The 27810-nt window shown below is 42.4% G+C and overlaps 1 protein-coding gene across 1 annotated transcript; it reads left to right on the top strand.

Annotated features, from left to right (window-relative positions):
- Window positions 1–833: 833 nt before the first annotated feature.
- Window positions 834–27188, top strand: dpysl2b (dihydropyrimidinase like 2b). Its single transcript, XM_080047314.1, has 14 exons — window positions 834–1143; window positions 11529–11617; window positions 12230–12414; window positions 13647–13811; window positions 14649–14710; window positions 17358–17438; window positions 17814–17882; window positions 19610–19730; window positions 20002–20158; window positions 20263–20404; window positions 21693–21863; window positions 24912–25091; window positions 25213–25384; window positions 26561–27188. Exons 1-14 carry the CDS (start codon window positions 1102–1104, stop codon window positions 26650–26652), a joined length of 1728 nt encoding a protein of 575 aa, XP_079903440.1. The 5' UTR covers window positions 834–1101; the 3' UTR covers window positions 26653–27188.
- Window positions 27189–27810: the final 622 nt, after the last annotated feature.

Genomic DNA, 27810 nt, shown 5'->3' with positions numbered 1-27810 from the left:
AAAACATAGTGACAGTGTTGTCTTATTTCAGTTTTTGTGGGCTGGTATGCACAAACTCGGGAAAAAGTCTGTCTTTCATAATATGTCTCCTTTAAAGCTAGGTTGCGTAACTTTTGTTGCCCCCATGAGGAATTCTGAATAATTACAACCACACTGTCGGTGCATCTACAATGAGGTAAGCCTTTGGTGATCGTGCATGGATTTGATACCTTCTGCTGTGCGTCCAGGCTTTTTCTTAGCAGTAGAATCAACAATTGATACATTTCTTGGGCACTTCTTGGGATATTTCTGAGCTCCTGCACCAGTGTCAGGGGGTGACACCAGTTTGTAAATGCTGCAATACTTAGAAATACAGAGAGATTTCTGTGGAGCTGATGCTTAATCAACTTTTAGTCTAGTTGTTTGTAACCAACATTCATTTAAGTATATGAAAAAGTTATGCACTATAGGTTTAAATCACCAGATTGAGAAAAATTATTGAAACAAATTGGGCTGGGAAATGCCTCACCCTGTGCGCTGTACTGTTTGACTCTGGTTCTGATCAAATCCAGCTTTTTGAGACACAACAAAAGACAGAAGAGACTCGAGTTAAGATGGCTGCTGGGTGTTTCTCTCTGCGTGCGTTCAGTTGGCTCACTCACTCTCCTGCCTTCTACTAATCCAAGAAGGAGCGCACAATTGATGGCATAGAGATTAGATTAGCGGCTCGATCTCTCCCTGTCAATGGAGCAGCAGGGCGAGGCTCCTGCGCATGCTCCGTGCGGTTCTTTTTTTATGGGGAAGACGCCGAGTGCTCGCTAGTGGTCCCTCCCTCTCTCTCTCTCACCCCTCTCTTCTTGTCTGACTGAATCCGTCTGGGAAGTGAAGGAACGGGGTTTGGTGCATCGGCGGAGACCGGGAGGCTGCCCAGGACGCGATCGGGAGTTGTGTGAGAGAGTTTCGAGTGATCCTTTACGTTTTGAGGCCTCCTGAGGACCAAGAGTGACCATAACCTTCATCACTATCATCCTCCTTTCAAGCCCTAATCCGCACACTACAACCACGTCGCATTGATTGCGGTCCACGTACGGCGCAGCGCGAGACACACAACCACCGGCGAACATGTCTGGCTACCAGGGCAAGAAGAACATTCCCCGGATCACAGTGAGTGTCAATGGGCAAAGAGTTTGAGAATATAGTCCGCCGATCGGTAGTCCGGTTGTTGCTGGTAGGCTAGTGTGTGTGGGCCTCTGGCAGGGTGTGTGTGTGCAGGATGTCACCGGGGCGGCATGCTCCCTGCGTTCCCATACAAATCTGAGCTCGCTTGCTTCTTTATACTAAATGCATTTCTTAGATGCATTAACGGTTTGTTTGTGAAATCCCACTCCACGGAGAGCAAAGCGCTCTGCTGAACGGGATCGATACATCGCAAAGGGCACCGATGGTGTGGTGGTGGTGAGGCTGCATGGACAAATTGTGTGTGTGTGTGTGTGTGTGTGTGTGTGTGTGTGTGTGTGTGTGTGTGTGTGTGTGTGTGTCTGTGTGTGTGTTTTTTTTGCAGCAGCATCTTTGCGACAAGACAAGTGCTCGCCTCAGGGTACACAAAGCGAGCTCTTACTCAACCGCAGACCTTTCGTTTTGTTCTGTAGATTCTCACTAAGCCTGCCACTCTTTGTCCCTGGAATGCCTTTATGCGTGACAGCCGAGATTTCACGCCGGTGCTCTTTGTTAAGGCGGTGTGTGTGTGTGTGTGTGTTTGTGTGTGTGTCTGGTGGCCCGGCCCGCCGGGTATCATTGCATAGCCTACCAGCTGGTGGAGCAAATGCGTCCCCCTGAATCCGCTTTTAACGCTCTCAAACCCGGCTGGATTGTTAGGCTACCTATGTCTATGTTCTTTCTATTATCACCAAGCAAGCAAGCGCTCCTTTCACATGGGAAAAACCGGCTTCGATTTTTTAATTGTATTTTTTAAAAAGGCGCACCACCAGCACATTAGCTGGTGTCACTGTGGGACAGATTATTACCCTGGAATCATAACGGAGCTGCAGGGATAGTGGTGGTGGCAATGTGGTGTTGGTGGTTGAATGGAAAGTAGAGAATAGGGAGGGGAAGAAGGGAGGGGAGCTGTGGGGAAGGGAGGGGACAGTGGCTCCTATTTCCTGCTCTCTCTCTCTCTCTCTCTCTCTCTCTCTCTCTCTCTCTCTCTCTCTCTCTCTCTCTCTCTCTCTCTCTCTCTCTCAGCTGTGTAGTGAAGGGAAGGAGAGGCATGGCTATGGGCAGGAGCTGACCAGGAAGGAGCTAGGCCACTGTCTTGCAGACGGAAATAATTAGGTTAAAATGAGAGAAAATAAGTATAAAAATGTCTGAGTAGTTCAGAAGAAAAGGGCAGACGGATCGGATGGAGCTGTGTGCCTTTCTTTGGGGCATATAATAGAAATATGAGTGAGTGCACTGTGCAGATTGAATGATGCGTTACTAAATCAGATGACCTATGTGCTCATTACTTTAGATGCCAGAGTGTTCAGGTAGCCCCTATAAGCAATAGTCAACACTTGAATGCTTTTGTATTATGTATTTATTGTCTGCACCATGCAGGATCAGTGCTCCTACTTAAGTTGTATTGCAAATCATTTTAAAATGTAACATACCAAATACAAACACTCTAATCAGGACATTGACATGGTTTGGGTGGGGTGGCAGTTGTTTTAAATATTTGTGCCTAAGGTCTGTCTTCTCAAAAATCCATCTATTTGAATTGATCTTCTTTTTAGAAGATGCCTAAATCTCAACAAAGGTCTAAACCAATCCTGCACCTATAATGAGACAGTGTAGATCATATCAAACCGTACCTGAGGTGAACAGACACTCATATCTGATCAAGCAGGACACATTTTGGCACCAGAGCGCTCACCATCATGCAGTCGTCCTAGATTTAAAGAGCTGATGTGCACAGCTCCCAAAATTGAACACTGTGTCCCACAGGCTTGTTGCACAACGGAACAGGCTGGTTGGTCGATCCACTTCTCTGTCAGGAGGTGAAATATAGATCCAAAGCCCTGGGAACAGCAACACTCACTCAGGCACTTTAGCTTTTATATGGTGGATACAGGGGATACACTTTCCAGCCCACGATGAGTCCATTGATTGAATAATTAATAGACAACAGTTTGATAACTGGTAGATTGTTTGGCTAAGCAAATAATCCAAACATTCTGCTTTCTGTTCTTCGAATGTGAGGTTTTTCTACTTTTTCTCAATGTTATATCAGTGTAAACTGAATACATTTCCAGGACTCTTTGTGGGACGAATCAAGCAGTTCGTAGGAATCGTCTCTGGGAACTTGTGATGATCATTTTACCCTCTATTATCTGACAATTTATACACTCTTTTTTTGGAAAAATAATCACTTGAAATATCAATCAAAATTGTCACTATGCGTACTGCTGCTCCACTGGCTGCTTTCATTCAAATCCACTCTGAAACCATATCACATCACATTTGGGTTGTTTGTTGTTACAATCAGTCATTTAAGGCAATAATTGGAAACATATTTTGTACTGTTGATATGGTGGTCTCCGTGGTGATAACAGTCATTCATCCTAATTCTCTGGAGAATGTTTGATGAGCAGCAGCCGATTGGTGGAGAGATCAGAGGATTAGGAGGGCTTGTACTCCCAACACTGATTAAATCACAGCCTAAACACATAGGCTGCCTAATGAGAAGAAAAAGGGGGTCACTGACTAAATTGAGAAATGTTAAAAATGCGCGACTATGCAGACGAGCTAATTGAGCCAAACAGAGGCTGCAGGGGGAAATGAGGTTACATTCAATAAAGGAAAAATGGAAAGGCTACAGAAAGGAAGAATGCAGAATGACAAATTAAGGAACTATGTGTGTGTCTCATGCCTCTTTGTGCCTGAGCCAATTAGATTATGATTTGAGATCATACACAATGCTGATTGTGAGTGTTTGATCCATCCATTATGGGGTGGAGCCGGTGTGTTTGTCTGGGGCAGATGGAGCATTGTCAGCTGCACAGACAGGGATGTACTTAAGGCGACTCTCTCTCTCTCTCTCTCTCTCTCTCTCTCTCTCTCTCTCTCTCATCAAATATGAATGAAGCTTTCCACGAGTCTTGCCTATTCCATCTACTGTACTCCATATTTGATACATCTCCAAACGCGACCTGAGTTAAAAGGTGTGCGATAGTGGTGGACATCCAGTCAGGTATTTTTGTCACACAAAGCGAAAAATCCCCATTTGGGTTCTGAACCGTTTTCGAAGATGTCACATCAGACTTTTCTTGACATTTATGAGACTTAACAGCTAATCGGTTTATCAAAAAATTAAAAAAGCTCTTAATGATCTTAAACTGAGCAAAACCAGCCAAATCCTCACATTTGTGAAGCTGGCACCAGAGATTGTTTTGGCCATATTTTCTGGATAAAGAGCCTACAGTAAGCGGTTGACAGATTATCAAAATTGTCGTCCCACTAATATTCCTTCCCAAACCTAATCCAGTGATGGAGTCAAGCCAAAGTTATTTTTGGCCAGGAAGAGGAGTGTATCTGCACAGTACACAGATGGAAATATGTATGAAAGAAAAGTAGAAAAAACAAACCAAGAACAAAGTAATTGCTGCTCTAATGACCATGTTAAGGTAAGGTAAAAATAGACTGAGGCTATAATAAGGCTGTCCTGGATTATAGACTCTGTGACTACAATCCTTAGCAGATGAGCGATCATTAGGCAGTCTGCTAGTATGCATGTAGTACAGTAGCCGTCCCTGCTAACGTGTGTGTGTGTGTGTGTGTGTGTGTGTGTGTGTGTGTGTGTGTGTGTGTGTGTGTGTGTGTGTGTGTGTGTGTGTGTGTGTGTGTGTGTGTGTGTGTGTGTGTGTGTGTGTGTGTGTGTGTGTGTGTGTGTGTGTGTGTGTGTGTGTGTGTGTGTGTGTGTGTGTGTGTGTGTGTGTGTGTGTGTGTGTGTGTGTGTGTGTGTGTGTGTGTGTGTGTGTGTGTGTGTGTGTAGTCAGTCAGTATGTAGTAGTGAAGGTGGAGGCCTCAGTCTCATGCCGTGGTCTCACGGTGCACAGCAGTCCTGGCACTGACTGTTCACACAACACACACAGCGCACTGCTCTGCAAATCACCCACCCACCCCAATCCTTTTTTTACGCTCGATATCGTCCCAAATTCCATTCACAGAGCCAGAAGTCATAGCCAACCATAGTGTGTGTGTGTGTGTGTGTGTGTGTGTGTGTGTGTGTGTTTGTCCCCTTGTGTACAGAAAGTCTTTTTCGCCTATCAGCACCTGAACAATGGAGAATACTGTCCAATAGAATCTGTAAGAGCATCAGGGGAGGGGACACATTTCATAGTGGGTAAGAGTGATTTTTAAGCTGAAGAGAGCTTTTTTGTGATTTTTTTTTTTATAGTCAAAAAGTTAATATCAGTAAACTGTTCAGCCTTAGAGATTAAGGCCAAATAAAAACACAATTTAGGTTCAATTCTATAGGGAACTTAAAGCCACAAAATCTATTTAAATATGTAATTTGGGGAGTTAGTTGCAAGATTGATATCTGAAAAGAATAAGCCATATTTATCAATCCAAATGAAAGATATTGTCATTTAAGTTTGATAAACTACAGAAATTTGGTTAAGATGAGGCAGGCTATGCTCTGGTTTTTACTACACCAGAAGTATTTTGAACCAATCACAACAGTTCTCTGCCCGAATGTTTTATAAAAACAGTGACTGTTGCCACAGAGACTGTTTGATACGGCCACGCCCACACAGCCCTGTCAAACTGTCTGTCTCAACACCAAACCTTGATATCATGTATTGATTTTACTATTTAAGACTAGGTTTCCTTTCCAGGTGGTTTTAACGAAAAAACATTTCCCAGTCAAAGATAGTTTATGTCTATTAAGTAAAGTTGATATAAGGGAGAAATCATAAGTAGGAACATCACATAAAAAAGAGTCCAGTTTGAAAAGTTATACCTCTTTATCATCTAAATTAGTTTGTGTGCAGTGTTGCCTGTCAGTCAGCAAGTGTTTTGGTTTAAATATAAAAATATAAACAGTGCACATGTGTTTTTGTGTTTTCACAACAGTTGCCTGAACACATGTGGAGATGATTTTGGTATAGTGGGCGTCTCTCTCAACGAGCCCAGAACACACAAATCATGGTGCTGGATGTCTGACCTGGCAGCGTTCTCCACCTGACTTCACAATATGCTCCGAGGATATTTTCCATTTGGACAACAACACGTGACGTTGCCGGGTTACGTTCAACACTGGCAGACAGTTCTCATAACGGCAGCATGGTTTTTGTCCCGATTTCATGGAACTCTGTCTTTCTCAGCCTCTGCCTAGTGTCTGCTTTCCTCCTATGAATGTCATTTTCCACCTGGGTGGTGCTTTGGCTTTGTTTATACACATGTTTCTTTAATACTGTATATTGAATTGCATTATTCATATGATACAGCAGATTGATCTAACTGCCTGTAATAGAGAAATAATCAATATTTCCAGAGTCCTTCATCAGTTATCATCTATTTCTTTCATACTCAGCAGCCTTTAGCATTAGAAGTACCTGTAGAGATATGTTTAAAGCTGCTATGAAATATACATATGACTATGTGTTATGTGATAGGGTTCAGTCGTAACGATGAACGCACAAAGAATAAGCACCTGACTCTTCAGTTCTCCTCAGTTTCTTTGGAGTGTTTTAGCATTTTAAAGACCACTCCTGTTTTTGAGTCCCACGGCTCTCATTAGTGTTGTTTTCAGATGCGGTTGGCACCTGTTTTGAATGAAAAAAAAGCTCTGATTAACCCGTTATAGGTGACCAACCCAGCGCCATACAGAAGACCAACAAAATAAGTTACTTGTCAGTTAAGACAGTCGAACATTTACGAGCTAAGGAGCCAGATATAGCCTAATTTGTTCAGGAGTTGGTGGAGAGCGAATATTGGCCTGGTAATTGCCTCAATCACGCTCCGTGTCTGCTCGATGTGCAAAAGCGTTTCCCGTTTAAACTTTATAAGGCGATGTCGTGGCCATGAAACACAGTTAGGGCAGTTTTAAGGAAAAACAGCTGTGGTGCTTTAACTTTTGACCCTAACCTCCTTTTAAACCAGCAATTTTTCTAACAAACCACCAAATTAGCTGCAAATGATGCTACATTGAATGTTATTTCGTTATACTAAGCCAGTTAAGCAGCAATAGTTTGTAGACACAAGGCTATCCTGCGGTGTTGACCTTTTTAGTTTACCTGTCATTGATCCATCTACCTTCATACCTAACATCCCAATACGTCATGCTAACCAAAATCTTATAGCCTTGTTAACATTGAAGCACACTGTTTTTTTTTATTGCTCACTTATCAGCCAGATTCATTCAGCTTTATTTATTTTCACTGCACATTTCCCCTCGTGGTCCTGCAGGCCAGCCCGTTGCCATGCTTCCTGTGTCTCCATGTAAGGCCTGACCCCCCCACATTTAGAAGAATGAAGATGTTTTCCTGGAGGAAGGGGAAGCAGAAGGAATGCTAGGCAGAGTTATTGCCATCAACAAAGTACAAATACCTCACAAACATCTTAATTGATTATACTTTAATATTCACTTACGTATGACATGTACATTAGCAGGGATTGTGTAATGCAGTGTGGAATGAAAACACAGCCGTTTAGCAACAGTGAACCCATTGAGCTTTGTCCACATCCTGTTTGAGAGTCTGTACGAGCCAGTGTTCCCATGATAGATAGGTCACTGTCATGTTTGGCTCTGGTCCAGTACAACCAGACACTCTCACTAACCCCCCCGTGAGCTCCAAAACAATTAGATTATTATGCACTACAAGTGGATGCAAGGCTGTGTTCTGCTGGAGCTTAAAAAACGGAACTATTCAACACACACACACACACACACACACACACACACACACACACACACACACACACACACACACACACACACACACACACACACACACACACACACACACACACACACACACACACACACACACACACACACACACACACACACACACACCTCTTTCAGTGGGACATTTTATGAATCGCCAGCCTCTCCCTTGCCAAGTAATCAAAAACTAGGCCATCTTTGTAGATGAAAAATTAGTATTATTATCATTTTGCCTCTTGGGCTTGGCTAGCACAGTTTCGGGTCTGTGTATGAGCGTCAAGCTTGAGAACCCAAGACTCTTGGCGAGCTCCACTCCGTCGGTAATGTGATAATGACAGTCATGATGAGGCACATGATGTAACGGCATATTTGGAAGCAGTTTTTAGGAGGAAAGTGGGCCAGGCCAGCGTTGGACTGGAGTGAGGCCAGTCCCTCCATCAGAGCTCTCTGCTCTGTGCAAAGGTCCAAAGATTACCACATCATCTATTTACATTAGGATCCATCAGAGCTGTCAGAGCGTCGCCACACCTTTCAGATGACAAGACTGCAAAGCCTTTTCCAGTCAGCTGAACGTCCTGTGTGTGTGTGTGTGTGTGTGTGTGTGTGTGTGTGTGTGTGTGTGTGTGTGTGTGTGTGTGTGTGTGTGTGTGTGTGTGTGTGTGTGTGTGTGTGTGTGTGTGTGTGTGTGTGTGTGTGTGTGTGTGTGTGTGTGTGTGTGTGTGTGTGTGTGTGTGTGTGTGTGTGTGTGTGTGTGTGTGTGTGTGTGTGTGTGTGTGTGTGTGTGTGTGTGTGTGTGTGTGTGTGTGTGTGTGTGTGTGTGTGTGTGTGTGTGTGTCTTCCTCCCTTCATTGAAAAGCCATGCGTTTGTGATTATGGAGCACTTTCTCTCCAAACCAAAGAGGGTGGGAAATTATGACAAATGCATGTTTGTTTGGTTACTGTACAGCTGCAGTACAAACAAAAAAAGATTAGATAAGACACACTTGACTACACATGGAACTACAGTATATTAGATTAACGATACATCAATGACTGGTACAACAGGATGGAATACTTTTTGAAAAGCTGCACACATTCTGATACAAGTTAGAAAATGATGGTGTGGAGTTAGAAAGAAGTGAGCTCACCAGACATCTGCAGCCCGCACCTCATCTCTGCTTGAGGCTAATACCTCAAGGCTACATTCAATTCTACTAGCATTACTCACTCCAAACTCCAAATGAACTGTTGGTGGTTGACTTGCATTGTGGGTACTATTAGGCACCAGGGAAGAAAAATGTCCCAGATTAAAAAGGCCAATATGTCTGGATCTGCTGCAGCCACCAATAACCTGACACTGTTAAAGGATGTGCAAAGTACACTTAACTATTGAAAGTGATTGTTATTATAATCTATTTTTCAACTAATTGTTATGTCCAAAAAATTCCAGAAATGTCAGAAATTTTCACCTGCTTCTGACTGTGCATGCATAATTAGCTGTACAAATTTGCCTGTGGGCTCTATGATTAGAAGCGATCCTGAAAGTTACAGAACAATTTAAAATAAAACATTAGGTCATAGTTTTAAAAAGCTGGGTCTTGCAGTGCTCAGTGCTGTATAGATGCAGGGCGCGGCTCTTGACTGGGAGCCTTTTGCGTAGTGGGCAGAGAGCTGCTTGCCATAAAGCAGCAGCAGCAGCTAGCAGCTAGCGGCGGCTTGAACAGAGCAGCCTTTGTTAGCCCGGGGGATGCTGGAGTCCTTGTGACCCGGGAGGAGCTGCCCCACCACTCCCCCTTTGGGACAGAGAGAACCCTGGGGAGACTGGCGGGAGAGACAGGGGGGGTGAGGGGCTCATGCTGGGAGGGATGTGGAGGTGACACACACACACACACACACACACACACACACACACACACACACACACACACACACACACACACACACACACACACACACACACACACACACACACACACATACACGTACACATACACATACACATACACACAAACACAGACCATCTCTATCTCCCGCATAGAGACAAGTGGCACAGTAACAGGCATGGATGATGGATTACACAGTCTGACTGGTCCTCCTCCTCTCTCTCCCATGACATGGAGAGGACAGAGGGGTGTGTCTGGAGGCGGGCTAACTGTCTTCATTGTCATTAGTGAATACTGGAATTAGCACCAGAATGAGGAGCAGTGGACATGTACTGTTTCTATTGCTGCCTCCCACCTCTTTGAACAAGAGATATGTCAGATTAACTTGGACCAAAATAAGATAGAAGGCAATTTCCTATAATATTTTCCATCCATCAGTTAATTAGTTCCATATTTTCCAAGCAATTAGGCTTATTGACAGTTCTGAATGCACTGTATAATGGCTCTACTAAAGGGCTGCAGTTAATAACCAATAAATACTTTTTATTGAAATGTTTGTTAAACCAAAGGTTTCTTTACAGGCTCCCATGGTCACATGAGGACATGGTCATTCGTCACACACACATTGACAAATCCCTCAACAGATGCAGCTGCTCCCAAACTGCTTTCTAAAGACCCACAATATCTGTCATAAAATATGAAACGTTTGCAGTACAATGTAACAAGTCACACACAAAAAATGTATCCAAGTATCGCACCAGAGCATTAACGTTGACATATGAATCGATAAATGTAACAATAAGTGACACTATTAGTTTGTAAAATAGAATTATAATAGAGTGGAAAGAAAAAAACTTCCAATTGAGTTGAGAAGTTAACGTCTCTTACATCTGTATCTCCATTTACCATGATACTCATGTAACACAGTGTTCATCACAGACACTTTGACAGGGCACCAGGGTGTGAACACACAGCCTAACATGATGGAGAGGTGGTTCTCTCTCTCTCTCTCTCTCTCTCTCTCTCTCTCTCTCTCTCTCTCTCTCTCTATCTCTATCTCTATCTCACTCTCTTCCACACACACATTAGAAACAGTGTCATTGCTAAAACATCCACACACACAAACCTGGTGCAGATCCAAACATCACAGCTCTCTATTTTCCGTTTGCCCCTGAATCCATATATCCATGTAATGTTTAGAGTGTTTTAGGACTGTGTACACTGCGTTTATGGATTTCTCTATGTGTCTGTGACGTGTGTGTGTGTGTGTGTGTGTGTGTGTGTGTGTGTGTGTGTCTGTGTTTGTGTATGTGTGTGTGTATGTGTGTGTTTCTGTGTGTGTATGTGTACATCGTCATGATGAAGAAAGCCAGTATAAGTTGAAGGACATTACACAGACACATATTCCTTATCAGAACGCATCCTAAAAAGGCCAAAGCAAAAGGCTGCAGTGTAAACCGGGGCAGGTTGGGGAGTGCCAATCCATTCCTTTTATGTGACATTTCCCAAAATGTCCTTCATCATACTCACTTAATACTGCATTCGCTCGAGCCAAATCGGATGCTGGCCTTCACGTAAGCGTATTTTAATAGGCGTCTATAAAACTCCAGCACGGTCCCAATGCGTGCAGGTCTGCGGTGTCTGGTTCTCATGGTTAGAAATCTGTCTTTTTGTCCGGATGAAGTACAGTATGTGCATGTGTTTTAAATGAAGTTGAAACTGCAGCGACTGATCTACTTTTATTGTTTTTTTAACAGAGTGATCGTCTCCTGATCAAAGGAGGGAAAATCGTGAATGATGACCAGTCCTTCTGCGCTGACATCTACATGGAGGATGGAGTTATCAAGTGAGTTCACCACTGACTGTTATATAGAGACAGAGCTTTCATTGTGTTGACAAAGTAATGATTGACCCATTTGTCAAAACCAATAAAAAATGGGGAGTAGTGAAAGTATAATGTATTGCCTATATTGAAATACATGCTAAATCAAAACAATCTGTCAGTGTGTCAATATGCTGCCATTCAGCCCTGTAATAGACACATGAAAGGTCTGTAAGTAATTATACAAACAGTCAGTCACATAAAAAAGACACAATGGAATAAGTTGGCATCAAAAGCAAGATCAGACAAGAAAATGACGGTATCCCTGCTGTAATAATGACAACATGCCATTCTGATATGACATATTTTGGATACATACTTTTGACTTTGTACAGGATGTGTAGCTAGCTACTGTTTTAAAATCAAAGATAAAATATAAAATACACATTTCTATCATTGCTTTGGTTTTGGTACGAATGGATACTAATATTTCATAAAATATTGCAAAACATTCAAACATGTTTAGCTGTTGTTTCGTGTCTCTTATTTTTTCTTCTTTGACCATCTTTTCTTTTCTTTTCTTTTCTTTTCTTTTCTTTTCTTTTCTTTTCTTTTCTTTTCTTTTCTTTCCCTCAGACAAATTGGGGAGAACCTCATTGTGCCCGGCGGGGTGAAAACCATTGACGCTCACGGGCGCATTTTGATGCCCGGCGGTATCGATGTGCACACGCGTTTCCAGATGCCCGATCGAGGCATGGTCTCTGCAGATGACTTCTACCAGGGAACCAAGGCTGCACTGGCCGGAGGCACCACCATGATCAGTAAGTAACTGCACGATTAAACACCTGTGTGTGCTGTTTGTATTGTAATATCCCACTTCTGCTGCTTTAAATGTAGATTCTATGTCATTTTGTGTTGTGTCCTACTACTTTGTCTTGCTATTTTCCATGGGTGGGTTCTGATAGTCAGATCCACTTTGCATTCAAAGCGTTCCAAGATGGTTAAAGAGCCATATTCTTGAGTTTTATCTCTGTACGACTTTTATGACATAATATATTCTTTTTTAATTAAAAGAGAAACAAGGCTGTAAAGATAAACAAGGTGATTTAAGCTCCTCTCTCTCTCTCACTCTGCTGACTCAGCACTGCGCTCTCCTCTCCCTCACAGTAGAACAAACACTCCCAGGAAACCTTGGGTGTCGTTTGTCACCTCGGGGCTAAAGCGCTGACCGCTGCAGAGTGCTGACAGGTCCGGAATACTGCACCGTAATGTGTAGCAGACCGGTGACTGGAATGTCAGCTCATCTGTAGCAAATATAAAAAGTGACAAAAGGACACCGTTTGAAAAAAAAAAGTGATTTGAGAAGCCGGGTTCCAAACCACAGATGAATGGGCTTTGCAGAAGTCAAGTTTACAACCTCAATGCGGTCCAGACCTAATGAAATGGATCCAGTCTAGAAACTGTGACGGTCATTTTTAGACTATTTCATTAGATTCTATGAGGTCATACAGGCCAAATAATATATCACTAGTTTGATAGAACTGTCGACGGATAAATTGAATGAAAATGTTGCAATTCTAATGTGAATGCACGTTCTCTCCTGACTGTGCTGAAAGATCACTGCAGACTTTTATCTTGTCCGACAGTCCTGACATATAACATCTGGAGTCCACATACTGTAGGTTTGTGTCCGTGTGGTGGAAACTATTATTGGATGATGGGCCTCTATAGAGACAAGGAGTCTTGTATCTGCTAACACTCATAGATCAATACTGTATGCGGCTGCCAGGTGTGAACCGCAATGTGTCTCAGTTTGGTCTAGACAGATCATCAGCAACCTGGATAACAGATAATATAATGTGTGTGTGTGTGTGTGTGTGTGTGTGTGTGTGTGTGTGTGTGTGTGTGTGTGTGTGTGTGTGTGTGTGTGTGTGTGTGTGTGTGTGTGTGTGTGTGTGTGTGTGTGTGTGTGTGTGTGTGTGTGTGTGTGTGTGTGTGTGTGTGTGTGTGTGTGTGTGTGTGTGTGTGTGTGTGTGTGTGTGTGTGTGTCCAGTCGACCATGTGATCCCTGAGCCTGGCATGAGCCTGATCACGGCCTTTGAGCAGTGGCGTGAATGGGCCGACAGTAAGTCCTGCTGTGACTACTCTCTGCACGTGGACATCACAGAGTGGCACCGGGGCATGCAGGAGGAGATGGAGTCCCTGGTCAAGGATCACGGTGAGACCACGCCCGATGAAAAATACACATCCATTTTGGATTTAAAGCTGGGGTATATGATTTCTGATTGGTCAAAGTTAACATGATCTGTACACTTTGACCAATCAGACCGAGGCTCCGATTCTCTGTTCTTATTGGCTGTTGGGACTGTCCATTCACTTTGGCACGACTTTGTTGGTGTAGAGCGTGTCAGGGAGGGACCAAAGAGAACAAGTGGAGCGGTTGAGGTATTTGAATTCAAATCTCTGTCCCAACTGCCATTTTCTCCCCAAATCCTCAACCCGAGCTTTATCACAGAAAATGATAATGTCAAGCTGCTAGAATGAGCTATAGTAGCTAAATGCTTTCAAAATGACAGCAAACTGGAAAACAAATGTATTCACACTTGTGTAACCTGATGACGCTAAACTGCACAATAGTTTATTTGAAAGGATCCCATTAGGTCTAGAGAAGAACAAGACTGTGAGCTGGGCTAATGCAACATAGAAGCTCATACAGTGTGGTCACTAGTCCACATAATACCAATTAATCAAATATAACACTTCTATTTTTGGGCATCTAGTCTATGAGAAGTTTCATAAACCTTTTACTAATAAAAACCATTGAGCTTCACTTTGCTCAACTTCCTGTAATAATGTGCATGTATTTCAGTCTGTTCTGCTCATTCTTATATATTCTATATATTAACCAGATATGCTTAAATATGGAGTCAACCTGGGACAAAGTGATTTTGACAAGAAGCGTTGCTCCAGAATCGCTGACTCCACCTTCAAAAATGACTTCCTTTTTTGGTCCTTTTCCTCACTGCTTTCTCACCCTGACATCTTGTGTTTTCAGGTGTCAACTCCTTCCTGGTCTATCTGGCCTATAAGGATGTCTTCCAGCTAACTGACGCTCAGGTAGGGCTTCTTCTTCTTCTTCTTCTTCTTCTTCTTCTTCTTCTTCTTCTTCTTCTTCTTCTTCTTCTTCTTCTTCTTCTTCTTCTTCTTCTTCTTCTTCTTCTTCTTCTTCTTCTTCTTCTTCTTCTTCTTCTTCTTCTTCTTCTTCTTCTTCTTCTTCTTCTTCTTCTTCTTCTTCTTCTTCTTCTTCTTCTTCTTCTTCTTCTTCTTCTTCTTCTTCTTCTTCTTCTTCTTCTTCTTCTTCTTCTTCTTCTTCTTCTTCTTCTTCTTCTTCTTCTTCTTCTTCTTCTTCTTCTTCTTCTTCTTCTTCTTCTTCTTCTTCTTCTTCTTCTTCTTCTTCTTCTTCTTCTTCTTCTTCTTCTTCTTCTTCTTCTTCTTCTTCTTCTTCTTCTTCTTCTTCTTCTTCTTCTTCTTCTCCTTCGTGCCACGAATAGCTGAGAAACAGATGGACGAACAGATGAATTCCCAGCATACTGTGGGAGCAACACTTGGATTAGCCAAAATAACAAGTCAAATCATAACTCCTTTACTGTTGCCTTCATCTCAGACTGGGAGCTCAGCCACACTAGCAACTGTGGTCAAACAGGAAAAATGTTGTTTATACTGTATATTCTTCTGCCAAGATGCTCTCCACATTACGTGTTGTATCTGTTTATACTGGCAAAGTGGCCTACTCTTCGTTGGCGTTAATGATAACTTATATAACAGGCGGGGAGGTTGGTAGACTACAATAAGCCTGACATCAATTCACAGAAGTCATATCAATGCCTTGAATTGGGCTCTTGCCATAGTCCCACACAGTGAGTGTTATACAGCGTGAGTGTCTGTTTGCCCTGGCCAGACATCATTTTGACATCAAAGTTTTCATTTGGAGAGGGGAATGGATTATGAAAAAAAAACACGTCTACATCCAAAGTCTATCCCTCACTCATGGTGACAATGAATTAATGAGTCCTGCTTGGAAGCTGCAATGACACAGATCTGAGCTGGTCTTTGCACCTGTGTGAGAGAAATGTGAGAAAGTGTTGCTCATTTGATCTCCCGTGTCAAACCCTGATGGCTCTTTGTTGTTGCATGTTTGGCAGGCGGAGGTGATGACTCCTTCGACACGTCAGCTTAGCTTTCTTTTTCCTTTGGCCTGTGAAGTTATCGCGCTGTCTAATAAACAGTCGGAGTATGGGAGACTCATACGCCGTGAGAAAATTAGAATCCATGTTTCATGTCACAGTAAAAGTATTCGGAGGTTGTTCTCCGGTTGATTTGACATTATTTTAAGGAGGCTCAACATCCTGTCTGCTACAGTAGCCTACATGTAAAGTGATAAGAGTATTTGATTTACTATGACTATGAGTCTGACTTTTCAAAAGGCCAAACAATCTCTTGTTCTGAGTTCTTTCTCCAGCTAAATATCACTGTAAGTTGAACTGGACTGTTAGTCGTACAAAACAAGCAATTTATAGAAGTCATCTTGGGCTTGAGGAAATAGCAATAGCCAATTTTTTGACATTTCAGACTAGATGGTTCATAGACAAATCCAATAATGTAAAGGATTTAAAAAAATGTAACAAAAATGTTAGTGGAAGTCTTCAAGCTGACAAAGTTATGTCATTGTTTAGAGTAGCTCATTTGTATTGGAGTCAAAGAACAGTCATGTCTGGGATAGAGGCAGGGAATAAAGGAGTTTGTTTAACTCTTTCAAATACATGCCTTTAGTCAGTGTGGTTATGCACAACAAATGATATCTTACAGGAGAGATTGTAATGGCAAAAAATGTACTATAATGACAAGACTGCAATCTACATTCATAATGAACACTGTTTTTTTGTGCTAAATGCTTCTGTCAGCAAGCTTACATACTCAAAATGTCAACGCTAACATGCTGATAGCGAGTGAAATGTTCACCATCATAGTTTTGCCTGTTACTATGCTAACATTAGCTAATAAGCACTACATATGACTGGCATTAGTGTTGCATGTAGGCTATATTTAGTCAGACAGTAAGGTGTTGGGCAATTTAAAGTTGACCTGATGGTGGCACTATGATCGCCAAAGTGTGAACAATTCATCATGAGGGGAATGTTCATTTCTGTAGGCCTACTAAAGCAGTACCAATAGCATAGCATTCCATCCAATAGTTGTGTAGACTCTTTCACTCAAAACCACAAATGTCAACCTCATAGTGGAGAGGGAAAGTCAGGAGATAACAATGAGGATTTATGTATGACAGACAGAGAGGCCATAAAAAGGGAAAAACAGAATCTCTTCAAGATGTGGGACAGGATATGACATCCAACTGAGTATTTTTACCAAGTATATTTCAGTTTTGGTTTTTGTGTGGGTGTTATTTTTAGCTTTTTTTCCTCTCTCTTTTATTAGCAAAGACAGCTTTAGAACTGAAGGCAAACCTATGTAATATGTTCTGTATTACTTTCTTCAGACAAAGTAAGGGTAAAAATACCAAAGTATTAGTCAACTAGTCACATTTTCATTCAGATCACCAACTGAGTCAAAGCACTGCAAAAATGTATGTGGAAAAAGTCATTTTTATGCACCACCGATACCTTATTTGTCAGAAATCAATAAAACAATTAGTGCTGTATCTTTTTTCATTTAAAAAGATTACAATGATCTTTCTTCTTTGTTGCAGGTGTACGAGGTGTTCAGTGTGATCCGCGACCTTGGAGCCATTGCCCAGGTGCACGCTGAGAACGGAGACATCGTAGCTGAGGTACAACATTTCACTCCATTAAAGCTTTGGCCTGATTTTCACATGAATTTATTTTGTAACAGAGCCACGAGCTGCTCGTCGCCAACACGTTTAGCGCCAGGACTGGTCAATGTGGAACATGCGTGCACCTGCACATGACTCAGCATCTCACATTTCCACTGTGGTGTGTGTGTGTGTGTGTGTGTGTGTGTGTGTGTGTGTGTGTGTGTGTGTGTGTGTGTGTGTGTGTGTGTGTGTGTGTGTGTGTGTGTGTGTGTGTGTGTGTGTGTGTGTGTGTGTGTGTGTGTGTGTGTGTGTGTGTGTGTGTGTGTGTGTGTGTGTGTGTGTGTGTGTGTGTGTGTGTGTGTGTGTGTGTGTGTGTGTGTGAGTGAATAGGAGCAGCGCAAGATCCTGGACCAGGGGATAACTGGGCCCGAGGGACACGTGTTGAGCCGTCCTGAGGAGGTAAGACAAGCTATTTTCGGGGGGGGGGGGAACAAACTGGTTTTCATTTGAGAAGTGGGAAGCCACTTCATATAAGTCATGTACACGCTGCAATAGGATATGACCTTTTACAACCTTCACAGCTGTTAGTGTTGCATTGTATGAAGGTTTTGCATCAAAGCCATGGGGGTCTCACTGTCTTGGCATCAACATCCTCTTTAGACACACTTTTATGTGACTAATGTGAATATTACAGATGAGAGCACATCCTGCACATACATCATTGTTACCATGGACATCCCGATATAGCAACAAAGTATGGAATGACATTTGAAGAATGATTTGTGGCAGCTGTGCTATTGTTTGAAACTTCTGTTTGTCTCTTTACATCTATCTATCTATCTATCTATCTATCTATCTATCTATCTATCTATCTATCTATCTATCTATCTATCTATCTATCTATCTATCTATCTATCTATCTATCTATCTATCTATCTATCTATCTATCTATCTATCTATCTATCTATCTATCTATCTATCTATCTATCTATCTATCTATCTATCTATCTATCTATCTATCTATCTATCTATCTATCTATCTATCTATCTATCTATCTATCTATCTATCTATCTATCTATCTATCTATCTATCTATCTATCTATCTATCTATCTATCTATCTATCTATCTATCTATCTATCTATTGTATTTGGTGGCCAATATCAATTTTTCATATATTTGGAGGGAGATGAACCCTGTACCCACAGAGATTAACACTTGTCGTCAATTATGCTAATTTGAATCCTAACTTGATGTTATGGGATTTGAAGAATTGTTATTAAAGGACACCGAAAAATACCCAAAAAAACAGGAAAAAGGAAATCTGATCCAAAATAAATGATAGACAGAATGAAGAGCCCACAGTGTTCTCTCTTCCTAGAACATTTTATTAGGGTTTGCCACGAAAGATCTCAGTCCTTCTCATCATCCATCTCATTTTTCAAAACAACATGCCAAGGTTCCCGTAACTGTTTTGCCGTATTTGTGTTGCTATGGATGAAAAATAAAGCGTCCACAGTCTTCAAAGAAAAAGTTTGACTTCTTGAGTAACAAGCTTTTTTGGCGAGAGTTTGATGAAATGATTGATACCACTCTCATGTCTGCGCAGTAAATATGAAGCTACCTGGCTCTGTCAAAAGTAACAAAATCCCTCTAACAGCATTTGTAAAGCTCACTAGGCCCGCTATAGCTTGTTTTTTTTAATCCGTGCAAAAACCGAAAATGACATGCCAGCAGCCACTTCCTTGTACTGCTCCCACCCAGTCGCCCAGTCTTTATGCTAAGGCAGGCTAAGCTAAGCTAACCAAGAATCCACAAGGGTTATTGTCATATGCACACTAATTACAGCAGCTGTCATTGTCAATACAATTCTCCATTAAAAATCCCAGGCTCCTCTCAACAATGCAATATAGACGAAGACAATGTGTAAAAGAAGCACACAAGTGAAGAGATCTATTCAGTCAATTGCTTTATAATTACCGTACAGATGAAAGTGGTATTCGTTTTCTCAGGGACTATTCCTATTCAAGTCACTGTACAATATTGGGGAAACAACGGTCTGTTGTGAGAAAAAGCATTATGGGCTTCTGAGTTTGTTTGGGAGAAGTTCCAACAATCGCCAAATCCTGTGCTTTCAATTGGCCCACCTTGGTTGCTTATATTAAAAAAAATGTCTCTCTTCTCCAGGTGGAGGCAGAGGCTGTAAACCGCTCAGTGACTGTGGCCAACCAGACCAACTGTCCCCTCTACATCACCAAGGTGATGAGCAAGAGTGCTGCTGATGTCATCGCCCAGGCCAGGAAGAAGGGTGAGACTCAAAAAAAAAAAATTCCAAACTCCACTAACTCTGCCATAAAGACTTCACTTGGGGATTTCTACAATTACATCTAGGTTTTGGACTAGAAATCACCTACTTTCAGTGGATTTAAATGCTCAGTTCCAATCAAGTGTATTCATAGATACGAGAAAACAGACACAGACACATATAAGAAACAGGATTTGCTTCATTGTGCATGTACTGTTCCAGTCCAGTATTGAAACAGTCCAAATGACTGAAACAAAGTTGATTTGTCTCTCAGGCACTGTGGTGTATGGAGAGCCAATCACTGCTAGCCTGGGAACAGACGGCTCTCACTACTGGAGCAAGAACTGGGCCAAGGCAGCTGCCTTCGTCACGTCCCCTCCACTGAGCCCCGACCCCACCACACCGGACTATCTCAACTCCCTGCTCTCCTGGTAAGAGGCCTATCCAAACTCATATTCAACCTGGATGTTCAGTGAAGAGTATTGAAAGCATTGGACTTTTATCCACATGGAGCAACATTGTCCCTTGTGTGCAGTGGTGACCTGCAGGTGACAGGAAGTGCACACTGTCCCTTCAACACTGCCCAGCGCGCTGTGGGCAAAGACGACTTCAGCTTGATTCCAGAGGGCGTCAACGGCACTGAGGAGAGGATGTCTATCATCTGGGACAAGTGTGTGGTACGTAGCCTAGATTCATTCTTTCCCTTTTTGAAGGAAGTGCAAAGTGAGCCAGGGGTGGGCAATTTACCATGGCGCACCGGCCGTACCTCCAAACAGGCTTTGTTGACGTCACTGAATGATGACGAATTGTCGTCATGACTCATGACCCTTCAGCGATATGTAAATGCACCATAGCATCTATTTTTATCATGACGTATAGTGACTGTAGGACTGGTAATGTCGGTCTTCACTTTGGTCCGGACTGAAATATCTCAACAACTATTGGATATATTTCCTTTTAAATTTGGCATTGATATTCATGATGCCCAGAGGATACATCTTCCTGACATTAGTGATTCACTGACTTTGTACTAGGGCCACCTTTAGGAAAAGATTTTAGTTTTTTCGTGACATATCTCGGCAACTATTTCCTACAAATATCCAAAGTCCATAGAGGATAAACCCTAATGACTTCATTCCTTAACTGTTCAATAATTGCCTCATCAGGTCAAACCTGAAATCCGTCCAGTTCTTTGGTTTATGGCCAAATACCTGCAGAACTAACGACATCTCATCTGCCTCAACTGTACTTGTGTTAAAGCTCCCATATTATACACTTTTCGGTACTATTATACACCATATTATATGGTCTTAGTGGTCCCTAATACGTTTTTCTTTAATTGTTTGCTGAAAAAAACTTTCAGATAATTTATTGTACTATGCTGATGTTCAGCTAATCTCACAATGGCCTATTTTTTAAAAAGAGCTGCAGCTCCCCTCGTAAATATACAATCTCTGAGCTGCTCCCGCCCCCTGTCCGTAAGCGAAGCCAGATACACCTCGCCCTCTGTCTGTCAGGGCCGTGGACCAATAAGAAATAGGGGTGTGGGCTGCACAGTGGAAGCTTCTGGCTTTCCAGTTTGTGAGGTCAGAAAAGGGGAAAATTCTGACTGGAGTATATTGGGGGGGAGGGGTGGGGGTTTCAAAAAGGGGGAGAGTGAGAACAGGAGAGATTGTTATTTTCTTTAATATTTTGGCAGTCTCTAGGCACACCGTGGACCCATGGATATGTTAGAACACATTTAAAAAGTGCATTTAGCATAATATGTGACCTTTAAGTGCTACTGCTCATTAGAAGATGTTGGCATTGTAAAAGGATAAACTATATCATGTGAATCAAATACCAGGTACTCCCATGAATACAGGGACAGTAATGGGACTGAGAAGATTAGGACGAGGTAGACCAAATGAAAGTAGGGCGTCAACCATCGTAGTGTTCTAACTCTCAACTCTGTTTTCGTTTCAGGTGTCAGGCAAGATGGACGAAAACCAGTTTGTGGCAGTGACCAGCACCAATGCAGCCAAGATCTTCAACCTGTACCCCCGCAAGGGTCGCATCGCCGTGGGCTCAGATGCTGACCTGGTGCTGTGGGACCAAGACCTCACCAAGATCATCTCTGCCAAGAGCCACAACTCGGTACGAACGTCACACAATAGGAGTGAGGCATCATGAAGACAAATGTTAAAGCTACTGCTACTGGGATTTCTATGTCTTCCTGGTATTACCTGTGGGGGGCCGCCAAAGTCAGACACAATCAAATTCTACACATAGCGTTTTTTTCGGATTTTGTTAAAGGCTACACAGGTTTCAAGTGTTGTGAATGCTGACAGAAATACCTCTAAGAGTGGGCGCACAGCTTAAATAGTGATAACTTTGTTTATTTAGCAACCGTCATGGAGAGATGCAGCTCAAAGTGCTTCACAATGATGTAAATGAGGAAATAGAAGAAACCTTCAAAAATTATTATTGCATTTGTATCACATTAAAGGCCTACTTCACCGGTTGGAATATGAAGGTGTATTGAACTCGGAGATCCTATGAAGTATAAATGTGCAAAGAAAATTGAAATCGGATCATCCTAGCCTGAGAAAAGGCAGAAAGAGTGTTTTATGGTCTCACTGTCTAACCCTACATTTCTCTTTCTGCGATGTCACATTTATACTTCATAGGATCTCCGAGTTCAATACACCTTCATATTCCAACCGGTGAAGTAGGCCTTTGTATAAGGGAGGGTTTTATCTTCCTTAAACATGACAGAAACACATCTTATATGCATACAAAACCACAACATCTTATACAATGTAATAATGATTAATACAAAGACTGCCATTCATGTAGTTGATGACAGACAGAGCAACTGCTTTATTAGTTCACATTTGCTGTATGGCTGTCTGACCGTTGAACAGGGTGTGGGCCTCACACTGTGTCAAGGGAGTGATGTCATCCTTAAAATCTGCAAGAGAACTGGAACGCATGTTTCTGATTGGTAGCAGGCAAACACACACACACACACACACACACACACACACACACACACACACACACACACACACACACACACACACACACACACACACACACACACACACACACACACACACACACACACACACACACACACACACACACACACACACACACACACACACAGATAGACTACTACTGTGTATGTTCTTGGAATCTGTTTGTTTAAGTCTGTCATTTTTTGGTTTCCATTTTTTCCGCTTACTCAGAACATTTATGGACTTATGTTCATGGGAGAAACTGCTCATTTGGAGTGTGTGTGTGTGTGTGTGTGTGTGCGTGGGTGTGTGTGTGTGTGTGTGTGTCACAGGATAGTCCTGCCTACTGGTGATCTCATCTCATTTCAGGCTCTTTGAGTCCACCAGATAGCCATGACCTCAGCCTTAGCTCCAGTAGCTTTTAGGACAGAAGTGCAATCCAGCTTCCAAATTCACCACAACCTCCCCATCCTCCTTGTCTACACACACACACACACACACACACACACACACACACACACACACACACACACACACACACACACACACACGACGACCCCCGCTTCTTCTCCTTCCCTTGGCCAAGAAACTGAGGCCTGAGGTCTTTGATAGCACTGGGAGCCACGGGGAGCACTTTAAACTCTGTGCATGTTTAATCAGTTAAGCTTCTTTCACAAGTGCACGTTAATCCACAAACATTTTGGCAAATTTGACATGGTGGCATCCTGTGTAGAACACGAACTGGAAGCCCATCAACGTCACTTTGGCAATTTTTCAGCTAAAGCCGGAGTGAGATTTACATTAATCTGTGAAGGTAGAGCATGTGCCACGGGGAGGTTACATCATACTTATGATGATAGGGGGAAACATCAGTGAATGACTTCACTTTGAAAGAGACACAGGCAGCTGTAATAAAACATCCCAGCAGCACAGCTGTCGGACAAGAGCTTCAGCATGCCTCGAATCTAAAAACATCAAAGTTATGTCTTCACTGTCAGACCACATGCCTTAAAGACATCACTTTGATTTTCACTTTGATGATTTTACCAACATGTCATGGACATGGTTGCTAAATACGTTTATAATTAACAGAGTCAACTAGACACTTCAGGCAACAAAATGTGTTTTGGTGCTGATTGCATTTCTCTGATCTGTAATGAGCATCAAATGTGGATATGTTTCTGTCATAATATGCCCTTTATTAAAATGGCGAAGGTGTCAGATTTGACAGCTCATTACAGAACATTGATCCAACTCATAGGTGAAAAAAGAAAAAGTAGTTTTTTGGATGAACTGGCAGCTACAAAAGCTTCATAACCAAGTAACACAGGGAGTTTTGTATAGGGTTAAGTTAAGTTTAGGTACAGCAGAATGGGACATAACCAGTGTGTGCGCGCAAATTTTTCTTGTAAGAACCAGAGCTATTAATACATCGTCTGATTGGCCAATGAGTTCATGAGTAAGCCTCACTTAAACAGTGCACCCCACTGGGACTGATCAGGTAGAATTAAAATATTTTTGGCTTGTTAAAAATGCATAATTAAGGCAGTGTGTGAGGGAATTGAGAACACTCCTAATCTTCGTTGTCCTCATTTTCCCTTTTCCATCTCAATTCTGTCATCCAGCAGTGCTCTTGCTACCCATGGTGACTGTATAGAACAGACTCTTTCTGTCTGAGAGATCCTTGTTCAAACACAAACCATGACTTACTGAGATAATTGATCCCACTGGTGATGGGGATTGTTAGTCATTTCTGTGAAACTGAAGCCACAGAGTGCAGCCAATGAGAGGCTCTCTCACAAGGCACTTAACAGGAGTGAGCGTACAGCTGGAGACAGAAACGGGTTATTATACTTTTTAGTCAAAGATGCTTTCCACATATCATGTGATAATATGTGCACCTTAGTATTGAATAATTCCATCATCATGAATCAAAAGAAATCTATCTTAAGTACATGGAAGCAAACTTGACCAGAATGTGCTTGTAAAAACACAACTTTTAAGGTCTCTTACTACCTTCAAACAGTGTTTCATGGATCCAATTTTCCTGTGGGGAAAACTTATGTTTATGAGAATACACCTTAAAAAATGTTCACTTATCTGACACACCCAAAGTGTACATAGTGCACCTTTAACCTTTCTTTTTCATTCACTCCTTACACCCTTGCTCTCTCCTCTACAGACAGTGGAGTACAACATCTTTGAAGGCACAGAGGTGCGCGGTGGGCCTCTGGTGGTGATCAGCCAGGGCAAGATCGTCCTGGAGGAAGGGAACCTCCACGCCACCGAGGGCTCGGGACGCTTCGTGGCCCGAAAACCTTTCCCTGACTACGTGTACAAGAGGATAAAGGCTCGCAGCAGGGTACAGGGCTGCTCTTTTAAACCTTGTCTAGCGGGGCCATGCTTGTCATTTGTGTTGGATGAAGGTTGCTCCACACGGCTGGCACATTTTAATAATGACATGTTTCTTTCTTAATTTGCAGCTGGCGGAGCTGAGGGGTGTACCCAGAGGACTGTACGACGGTCCGGTGTGTGAGGTGTCTGTCACCCCTAAAACCATGACCCCTGCCTCGTCTGCCAAGACCTCGCCTGCCAAGGCCTGCCAGCCGGGCCAGCCTGTCCGCAACCTGCACCAGTCTGGATTCAGCCTATCCGGTCAGTGCACACGAGTCCATAGTCGTTGTTTCTTTGCTACTCCTGTTATATGATTCTGACGATACAGTAAAGGCCCATAAATGTCTCTGCATGAAGTGTGAACCTCTTCTGTACAGGGAGCTTTTATAATCGTTGTTTAATTTAATTAGTTATTGAATCAAGTAGTTACAGAACAATAGTAAAAAACACTTTTAGACATGTAATGGATATGTGGCTCGTAAATATCAGGTCACAATGCATGTATTTGTAAAGCTGAAACTGTACGCCCACTAAATAGTAGTTCCAAGCAAAAATGAATTAGTGCTATTATTGGAATTTGCATCCAAAGAGTTTTAGAAAATGTGTCAATACTAGCCTTACAAGTACAAAGCATGACATCCTTTTAGGAGAGTGTATTCCTCTACCCTTGAGCAGTTCCTGTTGCTTGATGGCATAATCATCCACACATTGAGCTAATGTGTGCTAAGGTCATAATTCAGCATAACTTTATCTTCAAATTGCATGCAGATCCATAATGAGCAGCATTCATTGCATTTTCCAAAGGGCGTGGCCACAGCAACATTAACGAGTGCACAGAGTCAGAGTCACCACAAACAGATTATCTCGTGGCATACTAACATAATATACTAAAGTTTACATGGTTGACTACTCACAGCCCGCCGCACATGTACGCTACATTTCCTCTGTGGTCACAGGCTTTACATTGATCATTGTGAAAACACACACACACACAGATGCTTTTCAATGATCTAGGAAAGATATTAGTGAACATGTATGGGTTAAAAATGTATCATACACAATGTAATAAGTGACAGTAAAGTTCCAGTCGGCAGTTTTAGGACGATTTCACATGGAATTGCTTGGTTCTTCTCAATAAATCAAGATACAAATCGCCTATTGCTGTGTACATATCAGCCTTTTATTATTAGCTACTGTTAATTAGAAAATTGAACAGAACTCATGAGACTTTAAATCAATCTCCTTTCAGTGTGCATGAATAAATCACCATGATAGTCACAAATGAGAATATGGATCAATGTGCAGGAAAAAAACATGATTCGACAATCACTCGACTATTAGGCAAGACTTGACCAATCAGACTCATGTAAATTCTTGGTAGGGTACACCCTAATGAACACAACCTTGAATCGCCAACTGTCCCATTCGTTCTCACAGGCGCTCAGGCGGATGACATGATCCCTCGCCGGAACACCCAGCGCACCTTGGCGCCCCCAGGTGGCCGGGCCAACATCACCAGCCTGGGCTAGAGCTCCACCCCCCCCCCCCCCCCTTAGGCAGGCAGCAGAGGAGGGACTGAAGATGTGAGTGAGGCTGGCCAATGGGAGCTAATGGAGGTCGAAAAACCACAACAAGTCACGGCAAAGCAGCACCAAGGAGCCAAACACCCCCCCTTCAAAACAACACCTGACCGGGGCCATCCGTCAGCCTCCATCTTTCAACACCTCCTCCTTCGCTGCTTTTCACGCAAAACCCACTCTCCTCCTCCTCCCCCCAAACCTGATCCTAGAGGACACTGTTAGAAAACAAACAAAAAGAACAAAAAAAACAAAAACAAAAAAAAGATGTCTGCCTCCTACGATGAAAAAAATGAAAACACTCCTTATTTGAGCACTTTTTGACTGCATTATTACTTTGTGTGTGTTTTTTTTTATACCGTACTTTTCTCCCCTGCCATATATCCTTCTGATTGTTTGTTTTTACTGTTGTTTCAATAGAGTGAAGTCGAGTGAGACTTAGCTGAATTCATACAGTTATGAAAAAGAGGATCATTTTTCACACGGAACACAGAATGTTCATTGCATTTCTTTTTCCTTTATAACTTTCACTAGTTTAAGATGGAGCAAATGGGCACACCACCGGTATTCGTCATTCTTTGCTCCCTGCTTTTCTTAAAATAGGCCTAAACAGAAGGTTGCTTTGACTTTGAACAGCCTTCCAGGTTATTTGGACGAAACTCTTAATACCTCCTCCCTGCACTCCTACAATAAATATCTCAAATGAGGACGGCTTTAGGATTTGATGCATTGAATGGCACAGCAACCTTTTTATTATGGGCGAAAGACTCGCTGCACTGGCTCTCATGTATTTCCACCTGTGGTTTTTTACCAAGGTACATTAAGTAAAAAAACATTCTCCATATTTGGCAGCAGTCTCGCGGAGCAGAGGGAGTTTTGGCAGGTAGTAAATGGAACTGTATGCCTGATCTATGAGTGTCAGGCCATCGTTAAGAGGGAGAATATGAAGGGATAAATGAAGGGAGGAAAGAGAAAGTTGTAGGCTACTCGCTGTCACTTCACACTCAACCTTTCCTTTGCCTTACTGTCTAACACCGTCCTTTTAGGGCATTTTTTAGAGGTGCCACCCGCTGCGCAGCTACTACACGTATATATTTCCAGCTTATTTGC

The sequence above is a fragment of the Ammodytes marinus genome (assembly GCF_949987685.1).
Source record: "Ammodytes marinus genome assembly, chromosome: 18".
NCBI classification, from domain to species: Eukaryota; Metazoa; Chordata; class Actinopteri; order Uranoscopiformes; family Ammodytidae; genus Ammodytes; species Ammodytes marinus.
This window is presented reverse-complemented; position numbering and strand designations above follow the sequence as displayed.

What these genes read in the sequence shown, in the direction of transcription:
- dpysl2b (XM_080047314.1), top strand. Translation starts at nt 1,102, where the DNA reads ATGTCTGGCTACCAGGGCAAGAAGAACATTCCCCGGATCACA. An exon ending in ACGGAGACATCGTAGCTGAG is followed by an intron (nt 17,439 to 17,813) that starts GTACAACATTTC and finishes GTGAGTGAATAG; the next exon opens with GAGCAGCGCAAGATCCTGGA. An exon ending in TGTTGAGCCGTCCTGAGGAG is followed by an intron (nt 17,883 to 19,609) that starts GTAAGACAAGCT and finishes TCTCTTCTCCAG; the next exon opens with GTGGAGGCAGAGGCTGTAAA.